At 33.9% G+C, this 26,735-nt stretch overlaps 4 protein-coding genes across 6 annotated transcripts in view; 3 read left to right on the forward strand and 1 right to left on the reverse strand.

Annotated features, from left to right (window-relative positions):
• Positions 1 to 3,899, reverse strand: part of LOC105217308 (guanylate cyclase 32E) — a 114,486-nt gene extending 110,587 nt beyond the window's left edge. For all 3 annotated transcript variants that reach the window (XM_054228832.1, XM_011192247.3, XM_054228831.1), the window contains exon 1: positions 3,712 to 3,899. The gene's annotated coding sequence lies outside the window, so the exon portion shown is untranslated. The remainder of the gene's footprint in view (positions 1 to 3,711) is intronic.
• A 2,217-nt stretch (positions 3,900 to 6,116) lies between these two features.
• LOC105217324 (acidic fibroblast growth factor intracellular-binding protein) lies at positions 6,117 to 7,943 on the forward strand. The gene is made up of 8 exons (XM_011192267.3): positions 6,117 to 6,317; positions 6,381 to 6,579; positions 6,635 to 6,754; positions 6,823 to 6,930; positions 7,013 to 7,246; positions 7,311 to 7,379; positions 7,444 to 7,629; positions 7,704 to 7,943. Exons 1-8 carry the CDS (start codon positions 6,233 to 6,235, stop codon positions 7,780 to 7,782), a joined length of 1,080 nt encoding a protein of 359 aa, XP_011190569.1. The 5' UTR covers positions 6,117 to 6,232; the 3' UTR covers positions 7,783 to 7,943.
• Positions 7,944 to 9,321: 1,378 nt separating this feature from the next.
• On the forward strand, positions 9,322 to 11,157 carry LOC105217339 (protein cycle). The gene is given in 5 exon segments (NM_001304751.1): positions 9,322 to 9,494; positions 9,585 to 9,718; positions 9,782 to 10,096; positions 10,162 to 10,588; positions 10,647 to 11,157. Coding segments are annotated over 5 exon segments (1,206 nt in total). The 5' UTR covers positions 9,322 to 9,426; the 3' UTR covers positions 10,909 to 11,157.
• Positions 11,158 to 13,201: 2,044 nt separating this feature from the next.
• LOC105217348 (probable cytochrome P450 305a1) lies at positions 13,202 to 19,355 on the forward strand. The gene is made up of 2 exons (XM_011192300.3): positions 13,202 to 13,560; positions 17,757 to 19,355. Exons 1-2 carry the CDS (start codon positions 13,467 to 13,469, stop codon positions 19,160 to 19,162), a joined length of 1,500 nt encoding a protein of 499 aa, XP_011190602.2. The 5' UTR covers positions 13,202 to 13,466; the 3' UTR covers positions 19,163 to 19,355.
• Positions 19,356 to 26,735: the final 7,380 nt, after the last annotated feature.

Raw genomic sequence — 26,735 nt, forward strand, 5'->3', positions numbered from 1 at the left:
GATCAGTTAAAGCCATATCGATACCACTTAACGCCTAATATGGGGTTGTCATTATGTCAAATTTAATGACAGTCAAAGTTTTGACAGTGTCAAAGCAACCTTTGGTTGTTGTGGTTCTGATTGAACTTTTCTGTTAATATGTTGTTAAAATAACGGTTTATTAATTTCTAAAGGAAACTGTGACAACAATTTTCATGCGAAAGTACTAACCTATGCTGAGTTATTTCTCCCATGACACATGATGGGAATTCTATCCTAATATATATTTTCGAAAAAAAAACTTTTATGAGAGAACACATATTTTGTTTGTAAAATTATTTTTTTTTTAATAAAAAGTCCAATCCACAATCGAATTTATTAATTCATCGTTGGTGGCAGTGTTCGTATTCGTATTTTTGTGTTTGAACTTTTTGTTCGAGAAAATTTTCTATCTTGCAAGTGTTCGAACAAATTCGACTGCAAATGGACCGCTTTAGCCCATATTTATCAAATAAAAAGAATAATGCAGTTAATTAAAATAGTAAACTATTACAAACATTAAGGGGTTAGTTACATCTGTTTCACGACTTCAAAAAATTGTTTTTTTTTTATTGTCTTATTAAATTCATATTAACATCTCTAGAATACTGTTCTAAAGCTTCAAGACGATTCGAGTAATAATTTTTGGGATACAGTCTGAAGAAGTTGCTTGCTCTAGGGTAGCTTTATTGGGACTCAAAACATTGAACGCGTTATTCTTAAAAGCCGCTTGACAAGATTTCTCGAGAACAACTCAATTGATCTCGATTGGTTTTTAGACAGATCTCCTATTTATATACAATTTACAATCAATTTTCAAATTTTAAAAACGTCCGTGCAATTTTAGAAAAATTTTGGCAAAAATTACTTTTTTATTTTCACTTAAGATGATCTTGTTAGGAATAATGCTCTCAAAGTGGACACTCCTTTTTCGCGAGTGCTAACCGTAAATGTCGTCACAACGGCAATATTTTACTTCCAAATTTTCAGTAATCCCTCATTAAATGCGTATCTTTACGACAATAAAAATTTTGAACTAAACGTTTAGGTTCTTATATTAAAAAATAAAATAAAAATTTAAAATATGTCTTTTTCACGAACGAACCCCATGTAATCCTTTAAGAAATTTAATATTTCTTTTAATCTTTTTGACAAATAGAAATCCATATTCGAATAAATCAGAAGCATAAGTAGTTGTAATATGTTCTAACACAACAGTAGCATGGTGAAACAGATAGAAGAAGGAACATGACATGGACTTGAGAGTGCCGAATCGGGCAAACAACAGGTATAATAATGTTGAAATGAGAACCTTTAAAAATAATGGAATACATATCTTCCAAAAATGAAAACTCCATTTAAAGGGTTAAATGGATTTCAAAATTTCAAAATTTGGGTGAATTTTTGTTGTCTTAATCACCAGTAGAATTTGTTTAAATAAAATTCTAAGAGATGGACCCTTTGGAAGGTCCGCCCATTAGACCACGTCAGTTAGAATATAAAACTTTAAACGCGTTTATCTCAAAACTAAATTTTTTAAGTTGGTGGACACGATTTCTCGAAAAGTTTTGAACCAATTTAGTTACAATTTTGCACACATCTTTGGAATAACACTATCTAGTTAATGAACGAAGGTTTTTATTTTTATTGCACCTATTATTTTTGAGCCAATATATAGGAAAAATTTTACAAAAAGGAGCGATTTTTTTTTGTTAAAAATCTGTCAAAAATACATGTTTTGATATTTTCTTTATTCCTTTGTTAATTTACTAGATGTATCCATATAATATCGAAATATTTTATTTATATTGTTTTTAGATGAAACTATCATGAGTTATGATGCCCACCGCAAGTCCATTTTATGGACACGTCACGGGAGATAAAGTGCCAACGGCTGAGTCTTCGGAATTTGTAAATAATAATTTCACAAAATACTATTTAAATACCTATTTTTGATATGTTGAATTATTTAAATGAAATATATTATTGTATATGTTTAAAAAAAAGCTTTAAAAATGCCATAGTTTTCAATCTATGAAACCCACCTAACTCCTTAAAGACGACGCGAGTACTTATACAACAAACCAATGCACAGTGCCACAAATAAATGAAAACATCTAAAATTTGCTTCGAATTGGATGCGATTGTATTCTCCAGATTTGCCCAGCGACTTTTTACTTTACTCAAACTTTAATAGATTTTGGAAATAAATGTGGTGACAATGAAGATCAAATTACCGATACAAATCGAAAATTTGGAAGACTGCTATAATGGGTCCTCGATGGCAACTATGTTGAATAATAAAATTTTGTGTTGATTTGTATAGTCCACCTCAATATCACTAGAAAGAATTGGAAGAACACCTGAGTTACTAATAGTATTCATTCAGTTAAAAACCCGCCTCATTTAATTTTAATTTAAAAAAGTTCATTTGTCTTACGTCACTTGATAGATAATGCAGAAACGTGTATGTACTTAATTCCTTAAATTATTGTTTTTATACTTAATTGTTATTGTTATTGCTAATTTGCCATTTCGGAATTGAAGTGCATCATTATATTAAAAAATTATGCAAAATAATGGTTCTCTGCTATTTCAGTCGCTAAAATATGTAAATGTGCAAACGGGAGTGACAATTCAAAAATTTTAAGATTTTGCAAAAATTAAAATAACAAAAAAAAATGCATGTGAGAGTGAATATAAATTAAAAACAAAAAAATATGTGAAAGAAAATAAAATGCAAAATAAACAAGCCAAATAAAATTTTTAAATTTAAAAAAATTAAAATTGTACTGATTTTGAGAGCAAAACAAATTAAGCACAAAAACAAATATTTTTTATAAATTTTGTAAAATTTTTATGTACACATTTTGTATATAAAAATATGTATTTTTCAACAGCAATATTTTTTTCTCACATTTTATCGCTGTCTAATCGCTGCATTTGCTTGTGATATCGCAGAAAAAAAAACAAAAATTGTTTCAGCGAACTGGCAAACAAGAATAATTTCGCGAGACATTTATAAACATCTATAGACCTGCATGCATACATCTGCACTTGCGATACAAATAACTTTGCACAATTTCAAACAAAATGTTTTTTTCCGCTCCGCAACTTGTCAACAAAAGCAAATGCAGTCAGAAATTGTGCAAACAAGAACAGAAAAGCAAACAGGCCGAAATGGCGGTACCACAAAATTATAGAAAAACAAAAAGAAACAAAATTTAATAGAACTAAAATAAACAAAGTGCGCAAAAGCAAAAACAAATACAAAAAACAACAAATAAAAAATGTGATGGCCTTGTCTTGCTGGCTGCCAAAGCACCTGTTGAACGCGCTTGAAAAATGCAAGAAAATTTGCAAGGCACACACAAGAAGGCAAAAAATGCAAAAAAAAGCAAATGACAACAACAAAAGCAAAAACATTTATGAACGCACAACAAAATTGCAACAACTTGTTTTACTTTAATTTTTTTTTGTTTTTGTAATACAAACAACAACAGCAACAACAGTAAATATACTTCAGCAAAGTCAAACGCCAAGAAACACGCTGTATTTAAATTCCAATTTATTTATGCACTTTATAATATATATATTTGTATGTGCGTGTGTGTGTGTGTTGTAGGCGCTTCACTGCATTTTTGCATTAAATTTATTTATTACAAATATACATATTATATTTGTACTTCATACTTTTCACTTTTATTGGCAACAACAAATTTGTATTTTTTTGTTTTCCTTTTTTGACTTGTATTTATTACACTTTTAACCGTTAACACTGCCACAGCGCAGGCACGTACAAGTCAACGCGACACTTAAAGTAACACCGAGAGAACTTCCAATAAACAACGCACAACCGCCAACGATGAACGACAAAACGCAACTGAATGCGGCGACACCGAGCAAAGCGCGTCCAACAGCCATTTGGCCAGCCAAAGCCAAAGCACACATACACACACAGAGACAGCCAGCCAGCTTGACAGTCACATACAAAGCTCACACACATACAAATGTCATATCAACCCGCTCATCGGCACCCAACTCACGGCGTACGGTGCGTATGTGGATTGCGTTGTTGCATTACATTGTTGCTGTGCGTCGGCATTTGCAACCGTAGGGGGGGTCCACCCTCACAGCTCATCAAAGACCACCATTACACGCACACTTCCCATGCAGCGATGCGTGGCATGCTTTGGCGCGCTTTATAGCCGGCAAAATAAGCAAATAAAAATAGTCGTGCATGTAAATAGCGGCAACAACAAAAAGACACCACCTCATCGTTGCACACATCGTCGATTTCGTTGACTTCGTGCGATTCGTGTAGCATTGCAAATTTCATTCATAACTTTTCACTTTGTTTACATTTGTTGTTGTCAATTTATTATGTTTGTGTAGTAAAAGCTTCCTGCGCGCGCAAACCGTTTTCCGTTTATCGAGATGTATAGTGTTGGAAAGTGGTATGAATTAATAATAAACCGTTATTCTAAAAGCTTCGACTTTATTTCGATTGATTTTACTGATTTGTCGAATGGGTTAAAAATCGGTTTTACGAATGGGTTAAATATCGAATATATGAGGAGGGAAAACAGCCGACAATAGGTTAAAGACTGGCATAATGGGGTCCAAAACTTATTACGGTGTCCTTAAACTCTGTAGGTAGTGGTAATAAACAAAATGAGTTCTACAGAAATATTTGTAGTTGTTGTTGTAAAACAGTTGTAGTCGTATTAATTGGATGTGGTAGTCTTGAGTCTTGCGTCGACATTGAAAGAAGTTTTTAATATCAAGCGACTCTTTGGATGCAGCATACGTAGTGTGTTACAGGACTTATAAAACTTACAATTTCACTGCTTTTGAGAGTTCAATTATTAAAAATATTGATATTCATATGTACATACATGCCCCTGAAGTACGATACAATTTTCAGTTGTAGCTAAGGTCAGACGTATTTTTATGAGCTTGGCGTTTTTCGTTTGTTAAAAGCTCACACTTTGTTGCGTGTTCGTGAATTCTTTGTCAAAAAACATACTGTAACGGTGCTTCATATTCCTTTATATTCGCCAGACAAGCCTCCGTGTGTCATTTTTCTATTTCCAAAAATAAAGAAAAATCAATAGAGCCCAATGCTATCCCAAAAATCGGGTTTGAGAAATGTGCCCACGATTGGAAGAAGCATTTGCATAAGTGCATAATATCGAATAGGGACTATTTTAAAGGCGACATCGTTAATGTAGACAAATAAAAAAACTTTCTTTTCCAAAAAAAAAAAAAAGAAAATTCTCGTTATTTTTCTAACACACCACGTATATTTTTGGTATGTCAGAATTATATCTGCATAAGAAGCATTAATATCATATCCAGAATACATTTGCGCAAAGGCCCGTCTGGTTTTAAGCTTCTCATCTGCAATAGTTTGTGATTTAACTCGAAGAAAGATATTCACTGGAAGAAAGTAATGTGAAGAATGTATTAATTATTGTCATTTAGTTAAAAAAAATTTGCCGGTCAAACCTAGTACGTCATCTATGTATTGCCAGAATGACCTACTGGTTTTCTTAATATTTTTTTTCTACAAAACATATGATCACAGAGAGCTTGGCGGAGTTCACTATTCCCTATAATCGTAATATGCCCCAAATTCATTAAAAGGTATACTATTTTCTAACTTTATCGTCCTTAAAACTCGAAAATACTAAATAATAAATCGATCGTTTTCGCCACTTACGATCTCAAAAACAGATCCCCTTAATTAATTAAAAACCGGGGTTTATGAATGTCCAAATGTATGAAAAATATCATCTTAGTCGGAATTCCTTTATTATTGCAGCAACTAAATATTTGTCAAATAATGCAACCGTATTTTGTTAAAATGCTCCCATTTCCAAATATTTTTATTTTATTATATTATTTCTAAAAATTTATTCATATTTTCCTTTAGAATTATCCATTCTAAAATAGTGGGTATTTTGATACAACCCAACCCACTATTTTAAACGAATAATTACCACTATAATCCCTCAATTAACAAAATACCTCAAAACTAACTACCACTCACTTAAGCAACCCTGGTGCGCGAACAAAGAAAATACTGAGCAAAACAAAATATGACAAACAGCTGTCAACAAATGTAAGTGCCAAAAGTTTTTCAATTGATAAGAACAGTCTTCAGTATTTCAATAATTGTATTTTTAGGCATTTAAATTTGTCTTAAATTATGCTGGCGGACGTGGACGTGTTTATATCCAATTTCACACTGGTGGATCCAGAAATATATCAATTATGGATAGAAGGCTTTTCGTGTAAGCATATGAAAACAGTGAATTTTTATAACTTATTAAATTTCTTTGTGTTTCCCATTTTAGCTAGCGAGGCCGTCTGCTACTTGAAACAGAAGGGTTTTGGCAGCATGTTTGGCGCACCAATTGATCTTATCGCCTCTGATGTGTTGGATCACTATCGCACTTACTCGCTAATAGAGCGTCTACTGCATGCACCAACTAAATTGTTGGAGCAGTCATGTTTTCAGCTGGAGCCACAAACGCGTGATTTGATTATTGAGAAGTAAAGCTATTTATATATATTTGATTTATAATTTATTAAATATTTTTGTTTTAAGGTATTACTCCATTGATGACGCAGTTGCGCGTGAAATTCTCGGCAAAAAATTGTCTAGTCGCTATAGAAAAGATTTGGATGAAGTGTCGGAAAAGACATGCGTCAAATTGAAGTCATGCAGGTTTGTTGCACATTTCTGGCGAACTTTTATGTATAAATATTAATGAAATGTAATATTTTTAAACGTAGACGTCAATTCGATAATGTTAAACGCATTTTTAAAGCTGTGGAAGAATTACCAGGCAACATCACCAACAATATTAAGCAACTATTTTCTGTGTCAGATGAGTTGGCGAAGTGAGTAAATGCTATTTAAATGATTTTGTTTGTATTTAGTCACAAACAAAATAACTAAAAACTAATATTGTAAATTTTTCAGAAAATATGCTTCAATTGTTTTTCTTGCTTGCCTACGTTTTGAAACTTCCAAAAAGAAGTTGCAATACTTAACCTTCTCCGACTTGTTTGCTTGCTCACAAGCTATTATGATTTACTGGACCTATACGTATCAGCATTCAGGTCCTGAATATTACGACACTGAAATGGACAAGGAGTTTCTGCTTGATTTGCGTGAGCTGCGTTGTTTGCTCGACAAGGAGAAGGAAATTAAACAGTGTGTACCAAATAATAAGCGAATAGTAATGTTTGCTAAATAGTGTATTTTTCTTTATTTGTAGTCTTGTCTGTCTGCGTTTGAAGCCAGTGCTGTTGGAGCGTGCCTACTTTGAGCTGGACACGAATTTTCGGTATCTATTTGCATTTATGGATTTTGTTTAAAAATAATTTTTTAACACAAATATTTATTTGTAGCTCCTACTGGCGTGCATTTATTACCATCGCTTGTAATTTGCATCGAAATCGAGAGTTGCGTGACTTGTTTTTGGACTTGTGCGAGAAGTTGATAGAGCCATGGCGTCAAAATGGCTGGAGTAGAGAACAAGTAAATAAATTTTTGTCGGCCATAACACAAAGCGTGCTGGATTTGGAAATTTCACGGTGAGTTATAAACTGTTTAAAAGTATTTGTTCTATTATAAATAATCTAATGTTAATCACTTATATTATTTGCAGCGACCAAGAAACGCGTTGTCTATGGGATCGTTATATGCAGGTCATAAGCATTTGTTTGGATCGCATGTATCATATTTAAGCAAAATAGTACACATCATTTGTATGTTATTTAAAAAATATGTTGTCCCTCTAGTGTTTAGTGACAAAAGTTCGTTTGCTCAAAGTATATGAATTGAGCTAAAAGTGCAATTTACTCGTTTAAAAAAAAATTAAAAGCGCAGCATCATGACATTTATAAAATTGTATTTTAATTTATAAAAACACAAAATATATTAAAAATAAAATTAAATATCATATACATGTGAATGTATTAATTGGCATCGTTTTACCAACATAATAACGAGTTTTTTTATTTTCTATGATTTTTGTAGAATATGATACCATGAATTTATTTTAATTAAATTATTATTGTCTCGAAAACACCCATTAATTGATTTAAATGCAACTATGTTTTTCGAAAAATTTAAACCAGCTGTCAACAATGTTTTTAAAACAATTTTGTGTTATGTGATCAATTTTGTTTAGGTTAATTTAAATATAACCGATTTTTTACATTCTACAATAATTTTTTATCTTAACTTTTTTCACAAAGTTCTATAATAGTTTTAATCAACTTTCAATTCTTATTACTTAATAAATTTTATCTCAAATTATTTTTAAAAACTTTGGTTTAATTATATTGGATTGCAGTTAAATTACTTAAATTTACATTTTCTTCTTCTACGTGTTAATTTATTTGATTAAAATATATTTTAATTAAAAATATTTTACTGATTAAAATGCAAGCACGAACATGTTAGGCATACCGTTTCGAATGTACCGTTGCAGCAAAAATAGTACATTTTTGAATTGTGCACAGAAAATTAGTTTTTTCTTTAAAATTTATTTATTTATTTCAAATTAAGTTATTTTAGTTTAATTTAAATGAATTATTTTTATTTTAATATTTTTAATGATTTTATTGGATTCATATGCAATTTTGTATTTCTCATTCGTTAATAAACCAACTGGAATCTCCACTGACTTATTAACTAGTATTCGTTTCTAAAAGCTCTTCCACAATCCCTTGGCTAGTTGTGTACGAAACCCTTTAGTGCATGCTAAACGTTGATTCCAGCGAGTGTAAAGCTTTCAATGTTTATTAGTTTATGGGTTGTCAAGGTTGTAAACAAACCAGTGGGGTGAAAGGCTTGCAAGTTATTCACAATGCAAATGCATAGATACTCGCGTTAGAAACCACCCTCCGCTACATGTCAACCACCCGCTTGAGCTTGTGCAAAAGTTCAAAGCTGTTTCCATTTGTCAAATGCATTTTCCATTACTTGTAATGATTGAAACTGTGTTGAGGAGTTGTTTTTTTATGGCGAATTCTATAATTCTGAAGCAAAGGAAATAAAATAATAAAATTTTTAGTGAAAAAGTATAAGAAAACTGCATAGTTAGTAATATATTTATGAGATTTATATGAAAGCTTGAATTGCTGGCGTGAAATAGTAGAATATAAGCGTGGAAAATTACATCGATTACAAAAAGGCACGGAGGCGCCACAAGTGGGCGCAGTGTGTGGCATTGTGAGGCCATATGGTAGTGGTTTTGTGTTGTTATAAGTAAAGAAGCCGGATAAAAACTATTTATTATAAACTAATAGCCAGCTAGAGATTAGACAATAAATAAGCCCACAGGCAGTATTTTCACAGCCAAAATTAGTGTTTACAGCGCCGCAATGGACGAGGTGGACGATGAGACTTTCGATGACGCCAAGTCGGCGCGAACATCAGATGAGAATCGCAAGTGAGAATAAAACAAATATTTATTTATGATAAATAAAACTACAAGTAATTGCTTGTTTTAACTAGAGTTAATTGTTCCATTTATTTACAGGCAAAATCACAGCGAAATCGAGAAGCGCCGCCGGGACAAAATGAACACCTACATAAATGAGTTGTCATCCATGATACCGATGTGCTATGTGGTGCCACGCAAATTAGATAAACTCACCGTACTTAAATATACAGGTTGCTTACAAACGAGTTGATCATTTGTAGAAAATATTTGATTATGATTTTTTTGTTTCACAGTGCAACACCTGCGCAGCATACGCGGCAGCGTGCATCCCTACAGCGGTGGGGATTACAAGCCATCTTTTCTCTCGGATCAAGAGCTCAAAATGCTAATACTGCAGGCATCAGAGGGTTTTCTTTTCGTGGTGGATTGTGATCGTGGACGTATTTTATATGTTTCGGAATCGGTTTCTCAAGTGCTAAATTGCTCGCAAATGGATTTGCTCGGTCAAAGTTGGTTTGACATATTGCATCCAAAGGATGTTGCTAAAGTCAAAGAGCAGCTGTCTTCATTGGATCCCAGTCCGCGTGATCGTCTAATTGATGCAAAGAGTGCGTTTACAAAAACAAAAAAAATGTATATACTCTAAATATGATACCTTGTTTCCTCATTATAGCCATGTTACCCGTCAAAACTGATATTCCACAAAGCTTATGTCGCCTCTGTCCGGGCGCACGTCGCTCATTCTTCTGTCGCATGAAACTCAAATCTAATAATAACCAAATTAAAGAGGAATCTGACACATCATCCAGTTCACGCAGTTCCACCAAGCGAAAATCCAAGCTGAGTGGTGATCACAAATATCGCGTTATACAATGTACCGGTTATTTGAAATCATGGACCCCCATTAAAAATGAGGAACAAGATAGCGAGAGTGAAGATAATCTCACGAATCATTCCAGTTTGGTAGCAATTGGCAGAATACCGCCAAATGTTTTGGAATCCAATGTGCCGCCGTCGCTGGATAACCATCCGAATATAAGACATGTGCTATTCATTTCAAGACATTCCGTAGATGGTAAATTCCTATTCATAGATCAAAGGTAGGCTATTCATTTATTGTTTGTTTTATAGTTACTATATTTTATTTATCTCACGTAGAGCCACATTGGTCATCGGTTTCTTGCCACAAGAGATGCTCGGCACCAGCTTTTACGATTATTTCCATCATGATGATGTTCCTGCTTTGGCGGAGTCACATAAAATGGTCATACAGGTGCCGGAGAAGGTGACTACGCAGGTCTATCGCTTTCGTTGCAAGGATAACACTTTCATACAACTGCAGAGCGAATGGAAGGCATTCAAAAATCCATGGACCACAGATATTGAGTATATTATAGCGAAGAATACGGTTTTCCTGTGAATTCACACACTCTTCAGCTTTTTACAAACATACATATAAGTACACTCGGGTGCATTGATATGCCGTGTAATTTCTTTCATATGACTTAAGTTACTTTAATTGTACTATTTGTGTTAATCGTATGTGTTTTCATATATTACGCTAGTAATAAGTACGTCACATTAAAATTGTTCATACATCCGCCTATGTTTTTGAGGAGATCTACAAATACATATTCATCAATACACAATGCTTTTGTGTATAAACGGATAAAATGGTTGTTGCTGTTGTTATTATTGATATTTTAACATTTATCTAAGATCCTATTCGGAGTAAAAATTAATCAGTTATCATCTTGATCCAGGAAGCTAGCTAACTCGATGGGGTCGGACCATAAAGAAAACAGTTTTAATTGAGTGGGATTCACTTGGTCAAAGAGGCGGTTAGTAGCCTAAAGTGTATGACAGAACATATGCTGAGTAAGTTAGGGTTTATTACGGCCAAGTAGGAGTTTAGTCTTTTATAATAAGCAGAATGATGTTGGATAAGGAAGGATCTAACTTCAATATGTACTTCACTTAAAAATAGACCAATCATAAAACAAATCCAACCATTTTAAACGAAATACAATAATATAATAGATGTTAATAATCGTTTTGAAATAACAAGATAGTCTTCCACTCGTTTCAGAATAAACCTTATAACATGGGAACAGTTCATAAAGATAGAAATAGTTAAGTTTTCAAGGGAACCTGGTCGGAGTTATATATGGGAAATATGTACAATAACGGGATAATTCGGACCTTGCACACCGAGTTTGGAAATTTCATTCCTTTATTTTCTTTTTCAGCTTCCGACTCCATCTTTTTGACTTTTTCGTTTTTTTTTCAAATTATCAGACTAAAGCTCGAACAATGCAATAGTTGACTATATCTAAAGAAAGACCGCATATAAAGGGTGATCCATTTCGAGGTTTAAAAAATTTAAAATTAAAATTTAATGGGGATGGTTATTATCACTCGAAAAAACATGATTTGTCATTTATTTTTTTTAATTTTATTTAAATTTATTAATTACTACTCGTTCAAGCATTTTGACTGGTAACTGGCGAATGCTCCAAGACCTAAATCGAAGCGGAATTGTCCGCCAAATCGACTCTCCATGGTCTCCGTGTACACTCTCAGCTACAGCTGCTATATTTTCTTCACTGCGTACTGGACGTGGGCTATTATTAAATATTATCCAATAATGAAGGCTGGGTCTCCAGATGGATGAGGGTTTTGCGAATTGAACGCTCAGTAGAGCGAATATGTTGACCATAAGTTGAGCGAAGCGCGATAAATACATTCTTTAGAATTTTCTTAATAAAGTTGAAAAATTTATAAACGTTGTTCAGGCGTTAGTCTTTCCATGATGAAATGTCAAACAGTCCTGAACAACAATAGCATGGCAGCCTGACACGTCACAAAAGCTTATTGAAAAAAGTACCTCTCCTTGGATGACCCGATATAACATCAACATTATTTCAAGGGGTCTCCCAAAATCCCCAAGTTTCCGGAATCCAAGATTTAGTTCTCCATAAATGTACTAACTGGCTAATAATCCAAGACTTTTAGTCTACCTATTGGAGAATATTGATATTTGATAAAATGATCTAACTTTTCGGCACATCCTAACTAGAGAACTAACTAAATTATTCCTAATCCATTCCTTATTCACTATAAAATATACCTGAATATGATTTTCTGACACATCCCTCTCCATTAGACACCTATGTATGTATTATCAATAGTATGACCCCCATGTGAATTGTTCTAATTGAAATTGACACATTTTATACTATCTCTCTTTCAATAAAATCTCTTTTGCTCCCACTTGCACCCCACACACCCCCCTTTGTGTGCGCCCATGTCTACGCTTATCCATCTAACGCCGGCTTATTCGAAAGCAGTAGCCAGTCTCAATCTACTTATGCATGCTTCTAATATTCTTTACGCGCACAATATATTTCAAATACAATACGCGTACCCTCCAAAAAATACTACAACAACAATAAGCCAGCGACTAATCAAAACGTATTCGGGAGAGCGTGCCGCGTCCAACACATGCTGTCGGCATACAAAAAATCGCCGGTAGTTGATCGCGCTAACAAAAGATAAACAAATAAATAAGTAAATGAAACACATATAAAATTGAATACAATGCAAACACAAATGCACAGTAATAACAACAAAAGAGAGAAAAAACGAAAAAAAAAATGTAATTATTGAATTGTTCGTTAAACGCCAGCGCTTGATAGGCCCAAGAGCCAGCAGCTGACGATCAGTTTTCGCTGAGTTATCGGCGCGAGAAGACGTTATTCAACAATTTAGTCGCTTTAGAGTCGAGGTCTTAAAGGACTTACACATGGTACTAGTGCAGCAACAACAACAACAAGTTGAAAGAACTTGATAGTATAAATTAGTTAATTGATTTGTGGTAATAAATTAAACTTGTTGATCGCGTCGCGATATACGAAACGTGCGTGTAAGCTGAACGTGGATCAATATTAGAGAAAGAAACACCTTTTACCTCTGGAGATGAGTGTTTTACTCTTCTTGGTCGCCACTCTAGTGGGCTATGTAGTCTACTCACTATTCCAGTCACTGAAACGTCCACGGAATTTTCCACCAGGTAAGTAGTAATGAAAAGAGCTCTGACTAAATGTTCTATTGATCTCAAATTTAATTTGATGCTTACAAATATATGCGGAAGTTTTATGTGAATCTTTTGACGTCTAATAACTCTAATAGACGTAGTGAGAGTGTGTGAGTGTGCGCTGCATTTCTCATTCATTGAACGCCACTTCCTGAAATCTACACTAGTTGTCAAATCAAACAAATCTAGTATAGGTTTATAAGGTTTTCCTTAAGAACTTAGCTCACTTTTTCAGAAGTCAGTCGGTATTTAAAGTGACAAGTAATCAAGCACTTTCATCAATTTAGTCGCTTAGTTAGAATTACTTTGACTCCATTTCAGATAGACATTTTGAGACTGTGAACAGCTGGATCTCAAGTCAGGAAACTACATACATATGTTGTATACTGAGTTTTCTGAAGACAAAATAAAAAATTTCAGAGTCCAGTACACACTCGTAGAAAAAATTTAAATCTGTCATTGCTCAGGTTCAAGTCTCACACCACCAATAAGAGGCGAAGCTCGTCTAAACAACTGGTAAAGAATTAAGCGACATTTTCATTTCGTGTGAAAGTCCGTCGTCAGTTTTTAGGAACGTGATTTGTTGTTCTCAAAAATATATTTTTATTGTCCACATCTTCGGTTAGGTTCTGTACTCTCTCTTTATTGTTCTGTGGATCCCACCCTGTACATATCTGAATTGTAATAAGTCATTTGAGGATATAATTATGTATGTGGTTCAAAAAGGTTTTCCAGAAAATATGTGACATGCGCTTAGAATATCTTCACAACATTAATAATATCACTATCGTATACCTCCATCGAATTTTATTCGAAACTTTCTAATATAGAGAAATAACGGCTATTAGCAACCAATAGTATGGTTCAAACACAGGTCCCGAATTTTAGTACTGTTTATCTGTCTCAGCTATGCCATGGCAGCCATCTGCTGAACATAAAAGTATCGTATTTTTATGCCCCTTTATTACTTCAATTTTGTTTTAATTCAATATTCTGTATATTATCTTCAATAATATGATTTTTTTTTAAGCGGGTTAACGGGAAACAATGGCAACAATAAAGTGTGAATTTTCATTTAATTATTTGTTAAAGACACGTGCTCGTATTGAGATTTCATAATGAACGTCATCAGGTCACTGTGAAGTGGATACGTTATTCAAGGCAAACTAGATTTCCGTTCTCAAATATTTACTTATATAAAGCCTCAGCGTTGTCTTCATGTTTCTTCTGAGTGGTTCTTGCATCTGTTGTTGTTATGAAACAACATTATTGGGCAAATTAAAATAATGAAGGCCTTGCCTTTCCATATAACGGATTGAAACATCCAATCCTCTTGAATTCGATATATTAGATAGTATTGCTGTTTAGCTATAGTTAAGATCTTAATTCGAAGCGAGCATTAGGCTTCGATTGTCATCGTCCACCGATCTGAAAAGGATAGTTTCGAAATAAACGCCATTAAAGTTATACCTGAAACTCTCTAGTTTGCACGTTCGACAACAAGGCGAATTGAACGGAATTTTTTTCTGTTGATATTTTGCAAATCCAAAATTGATCGCACATCTTAATAATTGTTCCAGTAGGCGTGATTACATACAAGGCGTGATTACATACAAGGACCAACGCACTCGGTTACTAATTTTGTTAAATTTTCAGATTCTCACGTTATACAGCGGAACGTTTATTCAAATATTCGGAACGAAGTATTCAAATGTAATCAGATTATAATTTTTATTTATTTTATTATTTGCGGTAGTCACATGAGAATTACATATAATTTATTAGGTAACACACAATATTACAAAATCACCAAAATTCTTAAACAAGTTTTCATGCCAATCAACTGCATATTCACTCATACATAAGCATGCTTGTAAAAAGCGTTTAACTGTATTACATCCCACTGTTCTTGACGTTCGAAATGAACAAAAAAATCTAATAAAATTTGCTTACGCGTGCAACGCATATTTTTTTCGGTTATCCTTTAAGAAAATGCGCTTAAAAAACCCATTCAAAGTTCCTTAATGGCCGCGTGACACATATTAAGCCACGGCATTTATAATTAGCCACTTCCTCTTTTGTTTATATTATGCATACCTACTCTTTTCATTTCGTGTTTATATGTACATATGTGTGCTTAAGACACAAAGAAGTAAGCATTTTGAGAGTATCTGCTTTATTAATTCAAAGCCCTCAATTACAACAAAAGTAAATAATCGATTCTTTGCGTTCGGATTACCTATATTTATCGCTTTTGTTGTTGTTGTTGTATTGTAAACTGCTATGCGTTAGAAATCAATTAGCCATAATTAATTTCGATGCGATGCACGCTTGCTACAACAAGCCATGCCAAACCACACCAAGGGCTGTCAATCATCATCAACTAGAGGCCCGTCTGAGGACGTACAACCATTTGTGGTGACGTTTTGCTGCGGCAGCCAGGTGTCGATTTAGCGTGTATATATGTTTACATATATATTTACATACTTTTATTTATGCACTCGCGTCAATAGATTTCCGTTCGATTGTGATGTAGGATCCCTATTCAGAAATATAGCGTTCCATATCTAATTTGTTTATAAAGAGTTATAAGGCCGTTCTTAAGTTCAGTTTTTGTCAAACGATACAGTTGAAAGTTGAAAGATTGAGCTTTCAGGTCAGTTGTTAAGGCTGAGTTGAGTCTACAAATATATATTATCTGGAGAGAAATTTCTTCGATTGATTTAAGAACTGTTCCTAAGAAAGGAACATCTACTGAGGTTGAGCTGTTATCATAATAGTTTCTAATCCCTAAACGGTTTTGACTGAGTTCTCTGAACCACGAGAGTTATAATATTTAAATGTTCCATTCGTACTGAGGACTTTATATATCGCATTCTATCTCATCATCGGATATGGTAGCTAGTAACTTCAGTACAATGGAGTCTAGGTCTTGATGAAAGCTTGCGCAATGTTACATGATCTATGTGGCTTTAAGTCACTGCAGCTTTTTATAGGAACATTACTTTATTTACTCCTGGTATCATTTCTTGGTAAAGCACTCCTGTTAATATTTTCGATATGAAAGCTAACGTTTCCTAATAGGCCTATGGCCCATATTTAGAAGTTCGTATTTGCATTTTCTTTCAAAACTTAATCTATCTCTTATACCTTATCTTAATTCCTGACAGATCTAGCTCCAGTCAGGTTAGTTCGAGAAAATTCGCCATAAATTGAAAGCATTAAGGAAGGTTATGGCGATGCTTATACTTCGAAGAAGTTCCCATCCATAACCCGAAAGTACAAAAATTATCTTTGATGGATCGTCTCATTAACTAAAATAGGTTCTATATTAAGAGGCTTCAGAATAGTTTTTATTTTTAAAGAAAATAAAGTGGCTATGTTGTAAAAAATCAATCCCCTGACATTCCCATTCCTCATAAGATGAAATAATTGATTTAATTTTCCCAAGAAATGCTTCAATTGTAAAATTTCCATTTTTGTTATTTATTTCATCTGATTCAATTTGATTTCAACTTTTCATTTTAAAATGTGTTCTAACTCGGTGACGCACCTTCTTAAGTTAATCATTGTAGTCCAATACGGTAGGAACTCGCATTTGTTACTATGAACTGAAATCGAGAGTGCTCTATACATAAATCAACGAAACAATAAAATATGCGTAATTATCGGCCCTATCTGGAAGGTAGGTCATAACCATTGCCGATATGATACGCGACCATATAAAATTTCTAATCGATAGTTTCGGACGTTAGGTTTATCGTAAAACATTGATTTGTTTGGTTACCTAATAGGGCGTTATCTTCGCATACGTTTTTTGATTTGCTTTGCTAAAGATTTATATTTGGAATGAGTTTTTTAACAGAACGCTATAAAGGTTCATTATCGTTTACACGTCTTTGTAACTGCATCAGTAATCGTTTTCGATTCGCTGCTCTCTGCTCGCGCATAAGATACGGAACTCCGAGAGTTGTTAAAATTATATAAAATTATATTGAATGGCTTTGTTTCCATAGCAGGTTTACAAAGTCGCTACTCACCGAATATTAGTCGCTCTGTTTCAATCTCCTCGGCTATATAATGTACAGACTAGTTTTCGATTTACCTACCATAAGTCTTATTGCTCCCTCACTTGAATGTACTAACCTGATGCTATTTATTTTCAATTTCAGGACCCGACTTCGTGCCATGGATGGGCAACACCATACAAATGCGGAAAGAGGCACGCGCCAGTGGTGGCCAACATCTGGTGTTTGAGAAATGGTCCAAGAAGTACAACAGCGACATTTTAGGACTCAAGTTGGGTAGCGAATACGTCGTGGTTGCGCTCTCGTATCCATTAGTGCACGAGGTACACACGAGCGAAGTGTTCGATGCACGACCCGATAATTTCTTTCTGCGCCTGCGTACAATGGGCACCCGCAAAGGCATCACTTGCACCGATGGCCAACTTTGGCAGGAGCATCGTAATTTCGCCATGCGTCAGATGCGACATGTCGGCTACGGACGTACTGAGATGGAACAGTACATTGAGAAGGAAGCAGATGGTTTGCTCACATTTATCGATGAGCTGCAGGGAGCACCTACCTGGCCGGGATCGTTTCTGGCACCGAGTGTACTCAATGTGCTGTGGACCTTGACGGCGGGTAAGACGATCGGACGTGATGATAAGCGTTTGCAGAAACTGCTGGAATTGTTGAATCGGCGCTCAAAGGTTTTTGACATCTGTGGTGGTGTGTTGTCGCAAATTCCATGGTTGCGTTTCATAGCGCCCAATTGGACCGGTTATAACCTGATCTGTCAAATGAATAAAGAGATGCACGCATTCTTTCTGGAAGCGATTAATGAGCATCGCGTTAGCATCACAAAAGATAATGAAGAAAGTGATCTCATATATGCGTACATTAAGGAGATGAATGAACATAGCGACGAAGCGGAGAATAGCACCTTCAGTGAGACCCAATTGACAATGACTATTTTGGACTTCTTCATTGCCGGCTCACAAACAACCAGCAATACCACCGATTTGGCATTAATGTTGCTTGCCCTCAATCGTGACGTACAAAAGCGTGTTTATGATGAAATCACCGATAATTTGGACAAACACAAAATTCCCGTTAATCTATGTAATCGCGAATATTTCCCATATACGAACGCTTTCATTATGGAAGTACAACGCTATTTCCACATAACACCAGTGACCGGTCCACGTCGTGCAGTGCGCAATACCACGCTTGGCGGTTATAATGTTCCCAAAGACACAACGATACTAATTGGGCTGCGTGTGGTACATATGGACAAGTCGCACTGGGGCGATCCGGAAGTCTTTCGACCGGAACGTTTTCTCGATGCTGAGGGTAAAGTCTTCCGCGATGAGTACTTTATGCCATTTGGTCAGGGTCGTCGTCGTTGTCTGGGCGATGCTTTAGCTCGTGCTTGCCTGTTCTCGTTCCTCACCAAGATCGTTCACCGTTTCCGCATTGAGTTGTGTGAAGAAGCTTTGCCATCGGTGGTGCTACAACCGGGCATTACGCTAACACCAAAGCCATACAAAGTACGATTTGTAAATCGACTATGAGTATCGTTGGATCATAGCTGCGTACATTACCGCTTTTTCGGACTTAGAGGGGATATCCAAATTTATATTTAGAAAATATATAAAATAAATTTATATTGTATAAGCTTAAAAGACAATACGTATACTTACCGTTGTAGAATATTTTATGTAATCTTGATTTATATGCAAATATAGAATTTAGAAGGGAACTCAATGTATATTTGTTTAAATCTATATGAACGGCCTTTCACTGAAAACATGAGCACAACCTCAAAACAACTGCTGAGTTAGAGTTAGTCAGTGATTTTTTATGTCAAACATTCTCAATGCCGGATGAGAAGAAGTATGAAGAACATATATAACTTCCCATTAAAATAACAATTTGCCTCCAGGCTTGGTCATATATTTGTGGATTGGGCAGTGTACACTTTTTTGCAAAGAAGCTCATGCATGAACCCTATCAACTCTTCACCACCGTATTTGAATCCATCGGCCTCCGCCGCTTTGTTGTTCTTCAAGCGGGTAATTGCTACTCGAATTTCTTCATGGTTGTGTAATGGAACATCTGTTCCATCGTCATCGATTGGGGGATCGGGTTCGCCATCTCCTGCTGATGAGGAGAGCATAAGTGCAAGTCGAGTAGAAAATCCGAACCTTCCTTGTGTTAGTGGACGTGCGCGTTTTGCCGCATAGAGGGGGTGCATATCTTAACTGCTACAAGATAGTGGTCCGAGTCGATGTTGAACCACGGAGCGTACGCACATCAAAAACGCTGGAGTCATGTTGTCCATCAATCACAACATTATCGATCTTGTTGTGTGTGATTCGATCGGGGGACAGCCAAGTAGCTTGATGTATTTTCTTATGCTGGAATCTAGTACTACAGACGACCATATTTCGGGCCCCGGCGAAGTCGATCAGTCTCAGCCCATTTGGCGATGTTTCATTATGGAGGCTGAATTTTCCGGCTGTTGTGCCAAAGGCACCTTCTTTACCCGCCCAACGTTGAAATCGCCATGCACGATCAGCGCATATCAGCGATATGTTGAAGAGCCTCGCTTTGATGTGATTGTGGCTAGACGTTCATCCAACGAAGTGAATGTCAGAACTCGACTGAGTCTCCCTTCCACCACGAATCCCATGCCAAATTTGCGTTCCTTTATATGGCCGTTGTAGTTGATGTCACAAGGATCCACCTTCTTCCGTCCTTGTCCCGTCCATCGCATTTCTTGGATGGCGGTTATGTCAGCCTTTAATCTTACGAGGATATCAACCAGCTGGACAGAGACACCTTCCGAATTAAGGGACCGGACATTCCAGGTGCTTGCCATTAAATTAGAGTCCTTAATACGTTTGCAGTGGTCGTCATCAAATTTGGTGTGTCTCATCCGAGACTGTTATTTCCTTTCATTGGGGAGTTTTATTATGTGGTGTGTCTCAAACTCTTTGCACAACCGCACAAGCGAGCTTTTCCTTTTCACTTTAGCTCTCCTCCAAACGGATGTCTGTTGGCTAACCAGGAGTCGTGAGTTCCTGGCCACTCCCAAATGAATGGCAGTTAGAACTACTACACATGACCCCTTCCCACAAAATAATATAAGGTATAATAAAAAGAAATGTGTTATTTGAAAGTTTTATTTAGCATAGTTAAAATGATCCGATTTAGGTCAAATATGCACCGACAACTTTTTTCCGGATAATTTCTTAATGTCACTCTCATGGAAACCCCCGTTGATATTGACTGCGATAGCCGATTATTAAATAAGCCGTAGACAGACATAAGACATAAGATTAGCCATAGACAGAAACAGGTAGGTTGGTGCCAGGTCTTGGCTATAAAATGGACGCAAAAGAACGTTTGAGTTGTCTTATAGGAACACAATTTCTCTCCTATTGATGAAAACTGGTGGCTTGCTTCTGTTGCATTTTCAAAGGATTACATTAATATTATAGTACAGGTTCGAACTAATTTTGGGCTAGGAGGTTAGCTCAAAGTAAATTGTTCTCTGTCAAACTCTTCAAATATATGGCAAAAACCTTCCATATCAATCCTTGGACAACCGTTTGCGTCGGCTCACTGTGTTTCAACTGTTATGGTTTTCGCTTGACGTTTTCGTTACTGAGCCCTTTTTCATCAACAGTAGCCATTGGCTTAAGATATGTATCGATTTTTTTGCGATTAAGCAGCGATTGACAGCTGGAAATTCGGTTCATCTGTTTCCGATATTTTACGTAAACTCGTATGACATCTATACATCGGCCAAAATTTGTGTATCGATAGGAGACTAATTTATATATGTAGCTTTATTAATTTACGAGTTATATATGTACATTGAATCTATTATCGGCAATTAAAAACAAATGTTTAACCACAGAATCCAAGGAAATGTTTACTCAAATGATCACCTCATCGAATAGACGAGAAGACAGCCGGAATTTCACCCGTCTGGTCATCCGATTAATTTTAGTTTTTTCAAATAACTGTTAAGTGCACAAATCTATTATACACCGTTCAACACGTGTCGAGAATAACCGTTATCAGCCCTCCGTAACTCAAGTTTGATAATAGATCGGTAGTAATTTTCTAAATTTTCCATTGCCGCCACACGTTTTTATGAAAACAGTAAAATAATTGTGCATTGTTAATGATTTAGACATATAAAGGTTATCGGTAACTTTGTTTACTTGCTTTCGCGAACGTAGAGGTTGCAGCGGTTCAGAATGCTACTTTGGACTGGACTTTTAGTTTAGTTATTGCCGTTTAGTTAGGTTAGGTTCAAATACAAACGATAAGCACAAATCATGTCGACTCAACAAAAGAAGAGATGGAAATCGAGCATTATATCTTCAGTTAATCGTGCGAATTGGAATCGATATTAGACATTTAACAAATCTTACGATATACTCAAAACGCAATGTATTAGGTTGTCAATTAAACCATCCAGGCTGGATACACAAAAAAGTTTGATGTTTAGGAGCCGCATGATTTGACGTAAACCTTCTGGACCGAATCAACACCTGCGATATGCTGCTGAAACGGAACGAACTCGACCCATTTTTGAAGCTGATTGAGACTGGCGACGATATCAAGCAAATGCGGTCGAGGTCGAAGGCCTGTGAATCGTCCCAAACAGTGGCCAAGCCAGGACTGTCGACCAGGAAGGTTATGCTGAGTTTTTGGTGGGATTGGAATGGGATCATCCATTATGAACTGCTCCCATATGACCAGTCGCTTAATTCTACCATCTACTGCGAACGACTGGACAGCTTGAAGCAGGCGATCGACCAGAAGCGTTCAAAATTGGCCAACAGGAAGATTGTAGTGTTCCACCAGGACAACGCCAGATCACACACACTTTGTTGATGACTCGTCAGAAGCTATGGGAGCTTGGATGGGAGGATTGTTCCTCTCCATGGCGAACGCCCTTGGTGGTTTAAAGTTGAACTCAAAAAAAGCTTGTGAAAAAGTGGCTGTCCGAGTTCTTCGCAAATAAGGAGGATGGCTTCTACGAGGGGTATTATGAAGTTGCCGTCTAGATGGAAACAGATTATCGAACAAAACGGCGCATATTCGACGAAATCCGATCACAGTAACACTTTTTATAAAGCAAATAAAGAGCAAAGAAACGAGTGGGAGATATTTGACAACCTAATATATGCAGTTGGTCTTCTCAACCATACTTAGGAGATGTTGGACCAGTATTTCATTTGCATAAGTAAGATCCCAGTGACCTCATTTCCTCACGGGGATCAGCTCCGCAAGTTAACGTAACGTAACCTCGGCACATTAATTTCTATCATTTTGGACATCCGGCTCAGAATCACTAGGCCTCAAGGCTAGTAAAGATTAAGATTTCGGCTAATATAACAACAACAAAAGTAACACACAATTCCATGATAATGAGATTGAAAAGAAATATCTTGGATATCATACCTTCGGTGAATCAAACGAATTGGCTAGAATCGATATTACTCACTTCAAAAGCTTGTGATAGGCTCAAAATTATGCAAAACTATGTATATACATGTGGGCCTTATCATGCATACTTAAGAGATCCGTATTCGTATAAGTAAGATCTCATTGACATATCATATTCTCTCGTAGATCAGCTCCGTAACTCAACGTAACCAAAGCTTTTGAGCAGTTAAGATAGAGCTGAATTCGATTTCAAGCAACAATCGATAACATTAATTAAATCGATAACACTTGCCTTTAGCAATTACAACAACAAATGACAACAAAAACATACGAGAGGCGAGTTTAAATGAGTCAGGAGTGTAATAGAAGTTTATTACAAAATGTTTTAATAATTTTTTGTTGTTTTTGTTTGAAACACATCGCTGAGATGAAAATGATAATAGTAATAATTGTAATAATAATAACAACAGCAGAATTAATTAGTAGTTATATTTATAAACTAGCTCTGTGTGTGTGTGTCTGTGTGTATGAACGTTTTGTTTTGCATTTTGCATTTTGCATTTTGTATTTTCCATTTCATTTCATTTGCTTTGTTTTGCTTTGTAAGTATTTCATAACAATTAAAACTTAAAACTTTAAAGTATTTTTATTTTATTTGTTTTTTCATTTGCTTATATTTAAAATCACTTTTTCAACAGGTTCACATTTTTCATTTCGTTACACGGTGTTCAACAATGCCTATTTTGTAGTTGTTTTTTGTTTTTTTCATTTATTTGTTAATTTTAAATTTAATAAACTATTTTATTTATCTTTCATTTATGTATATATATACTTTTTTTGTTTTTGCTCTTTGCAATATAATTTCTCTGTTTTTTTTTTTTTAATAATATACACATTTTTATTACATACATATATATTATTGTTTTTGTTTTAATTTATATTTTTTTTTTAATTACTGCTTAATTCGTATAACATTTGTTAGATTTCTATGCACAAATTTCTACAGCAACTTACATACATACATACATAAACATATGTACATAACACTCATACATGCTTTGGCTGACATACATACACGCATACAAGCAAATAGACAGAATTGCACTGGTGTTTGAGGCATGCGATGTTGCTTTATGTACACACTTTTGCAGACATTTTTTCTATGCATGTATACATATATATATTTTTTTTATGTCACCTATACGTACATACTATTTGAACGTGCGTTTATGTGTTTTTGTTGTTGTTATCTTTCGCTCACGCCCACCAGCGCATTCTGCCTACACTTCTTTCCCTTGATAGTTTCGTTTATTTTTATTTCATGACATTTTTTTATTTTTTATTTCATGATATTTTAATTTTTTATATCATGACATTTTTTTACTTTTTCATATATTTGCTTGCTCTTTCCCTACCCGTTGCATTATTTGCTATAACCAACCTGATTTTGAACACATACAACAGTGCAAGAAAAGCTTAATGCACTGAAGAAATTAACGCTTATTTTTTATTTTTAAAACATTTTTTACAGAATTTTAATTTAAATTTTAAAGTTTTGAAATTCGAATTATGCATATTTTCAAACCATTTTTAAATTACATTTTTTTTAATACTTTAATTATTTTTCAAACTATTTTTTAATTTTGAATTTCTTTTGAAACAATTTTTAAATTTTTAATTTTTGAATTTATTTCCAAAAAATTTTAAATTTTTCGAATTTTTTTGCAAAAAGTTTTTTTTTTTTTTTTTACCAGCATATCTGCCACCAGTGTGTTGCTGCTTTTCTTTACATTTACTTCAATTGCCTTCTTCTACTTTTAGCTTTCTATGTACATATATACATATAATTTGATCACTTGATATAATTATAAGGTACGCGCTTCACTTACATTATTGTTTTATATTTAATATGCATATTTCTATATACATACGTATGTATAAATATTTTTATTTAGCATAACGTTATAGCTGAGAAAACTACACTTAAGCCAATAAGTAATAGCAGTGGGGTGTGTTCTTTGTTATATTACAATAACAATTGGTTGCTTACGTGTATGTATGTATATTTATACTTTTAATATGCACTTTTGTTTTTTAAATTTTTTTATTCAAAATTTAATTTTTTAATTATTATTTTTGTTTTTTTATATTCTTTTCATCAATTTTTCTATTTTTCAGTAATAATTAATTTTTTTATTTAATTTTTTTTTGTATTTTTTAACTTTTTTAATTAAAATTTTAATTTTTTTCAATTATTATTTTTTTTTTCAATTATTTTTTATGTAATTAATTCTTTTTGTTATTTTTTTATTTCATATTTTCATTTTTTTTTTAATTTTTATATATGTTTTTTTAATGATTATTAATTTTTTAATTATTATATTTTTATATACCTTTTAATTTTTTTTATTAAAAAATTTCATTTCTTTCAATTATTTTTATTTTTTTTTATTATTTAATTTTTTTATTTTAAAATTCAATTTATTTTCAATTGTTATTATTTTTATTGATTTCCTTTTAAATTTTATTATCTAAAATTTTAATTTATATTTTATTATAATTTTTTTTTTAATTTTTGTATATTTGTATTTTTATTATTCGATTTTTTTATAAACAGTTATTTTAATTTTTTCTTCTAATTTCCTTCAAATAATCACTTGTTTTCTGTTTCTTTGCATATTTAATGTATGTATGTATGTAAGCATGTATGTTGCTAACAGTTATTCGTTGAACACAAAGGTTAATAATGATAGAAAAATAAACATTTACACACACGTACATATGTACATACAAACAAGCATTGGCTTTTAATTATAAAAAAAATTAGTAAGCACACAAAACAGTTAGGCATTTAGTTAGTGTGTATGTATGTATGTATATATGTGTATGTATGTATGTTGTTGTGTTGCAAGCGCAACAACAACGCATAGGACACTTTGAAATAAATTATTGTTAATCATGTTATGTTGTTTTTGTTTTTGCTTTTGTCTGTTAATGTCTCTGGTTAACAACAACAAAGATTTCTAGCTAAAACTTTTGTTTTTGCATTGTTTTCAAATAATTTTTGCTTTATTTCTCATTATTTCTTTTGTACACCTATATACTAATATAAACCTTACATTTAATATACAAACATACAGTTACATAATAATAATAATAATATTAATAATAATAATAAGAGAATGATTTTAAAAAATAAGAAAAATAAAAGACACAAAATCGCTTAAAAGAGCAACAATTGTATTTGTTTGTGTGTGTGTGTGTAGGTAATTATGTATATATATATATATAAAAATAGTGAAAGAAAAATAAACAACAACAACAAAACGATTTTTATGAAAATTTCAAAAATTTGCGAGTAAAAAACTACTTAAACCGATAAAGCCCTAATTATACATAACTACTACATACATACATATATATATAGTAGGTATATACAGACATACATGTATTTACATATACATTATATATATGTATATAATACACTAATTATAACAATTAATAACATTAGAACACTATTTAACATTAATCATACAATCGTCAACAAATTTTAGTAAATAATTATGTATATGCATATGTAAGTGTGTTTGTATATATATATATATGTATATATACTATTTGGATTTTTTACTTTTTCGTTCGTGCACTCTTATATATTTTTTTTTGTTTTAGTAC

This window comes from Zeugodacus cucurbitae, chromosome 4 (assembly GCF_028554725.1).
Source record: "Zeugodacus cucurbitae isolate PBARC_wt_2022May chromosome 4, idZeuCucr1.2, whole genome shotgun sequence".
Lineage (NCBI taxonomy): Eukaryota > Metazoa > Arthropoda > Insecta > Diptera > Tephritidae > Zeugodacus > Zeugodacus cucurbitae.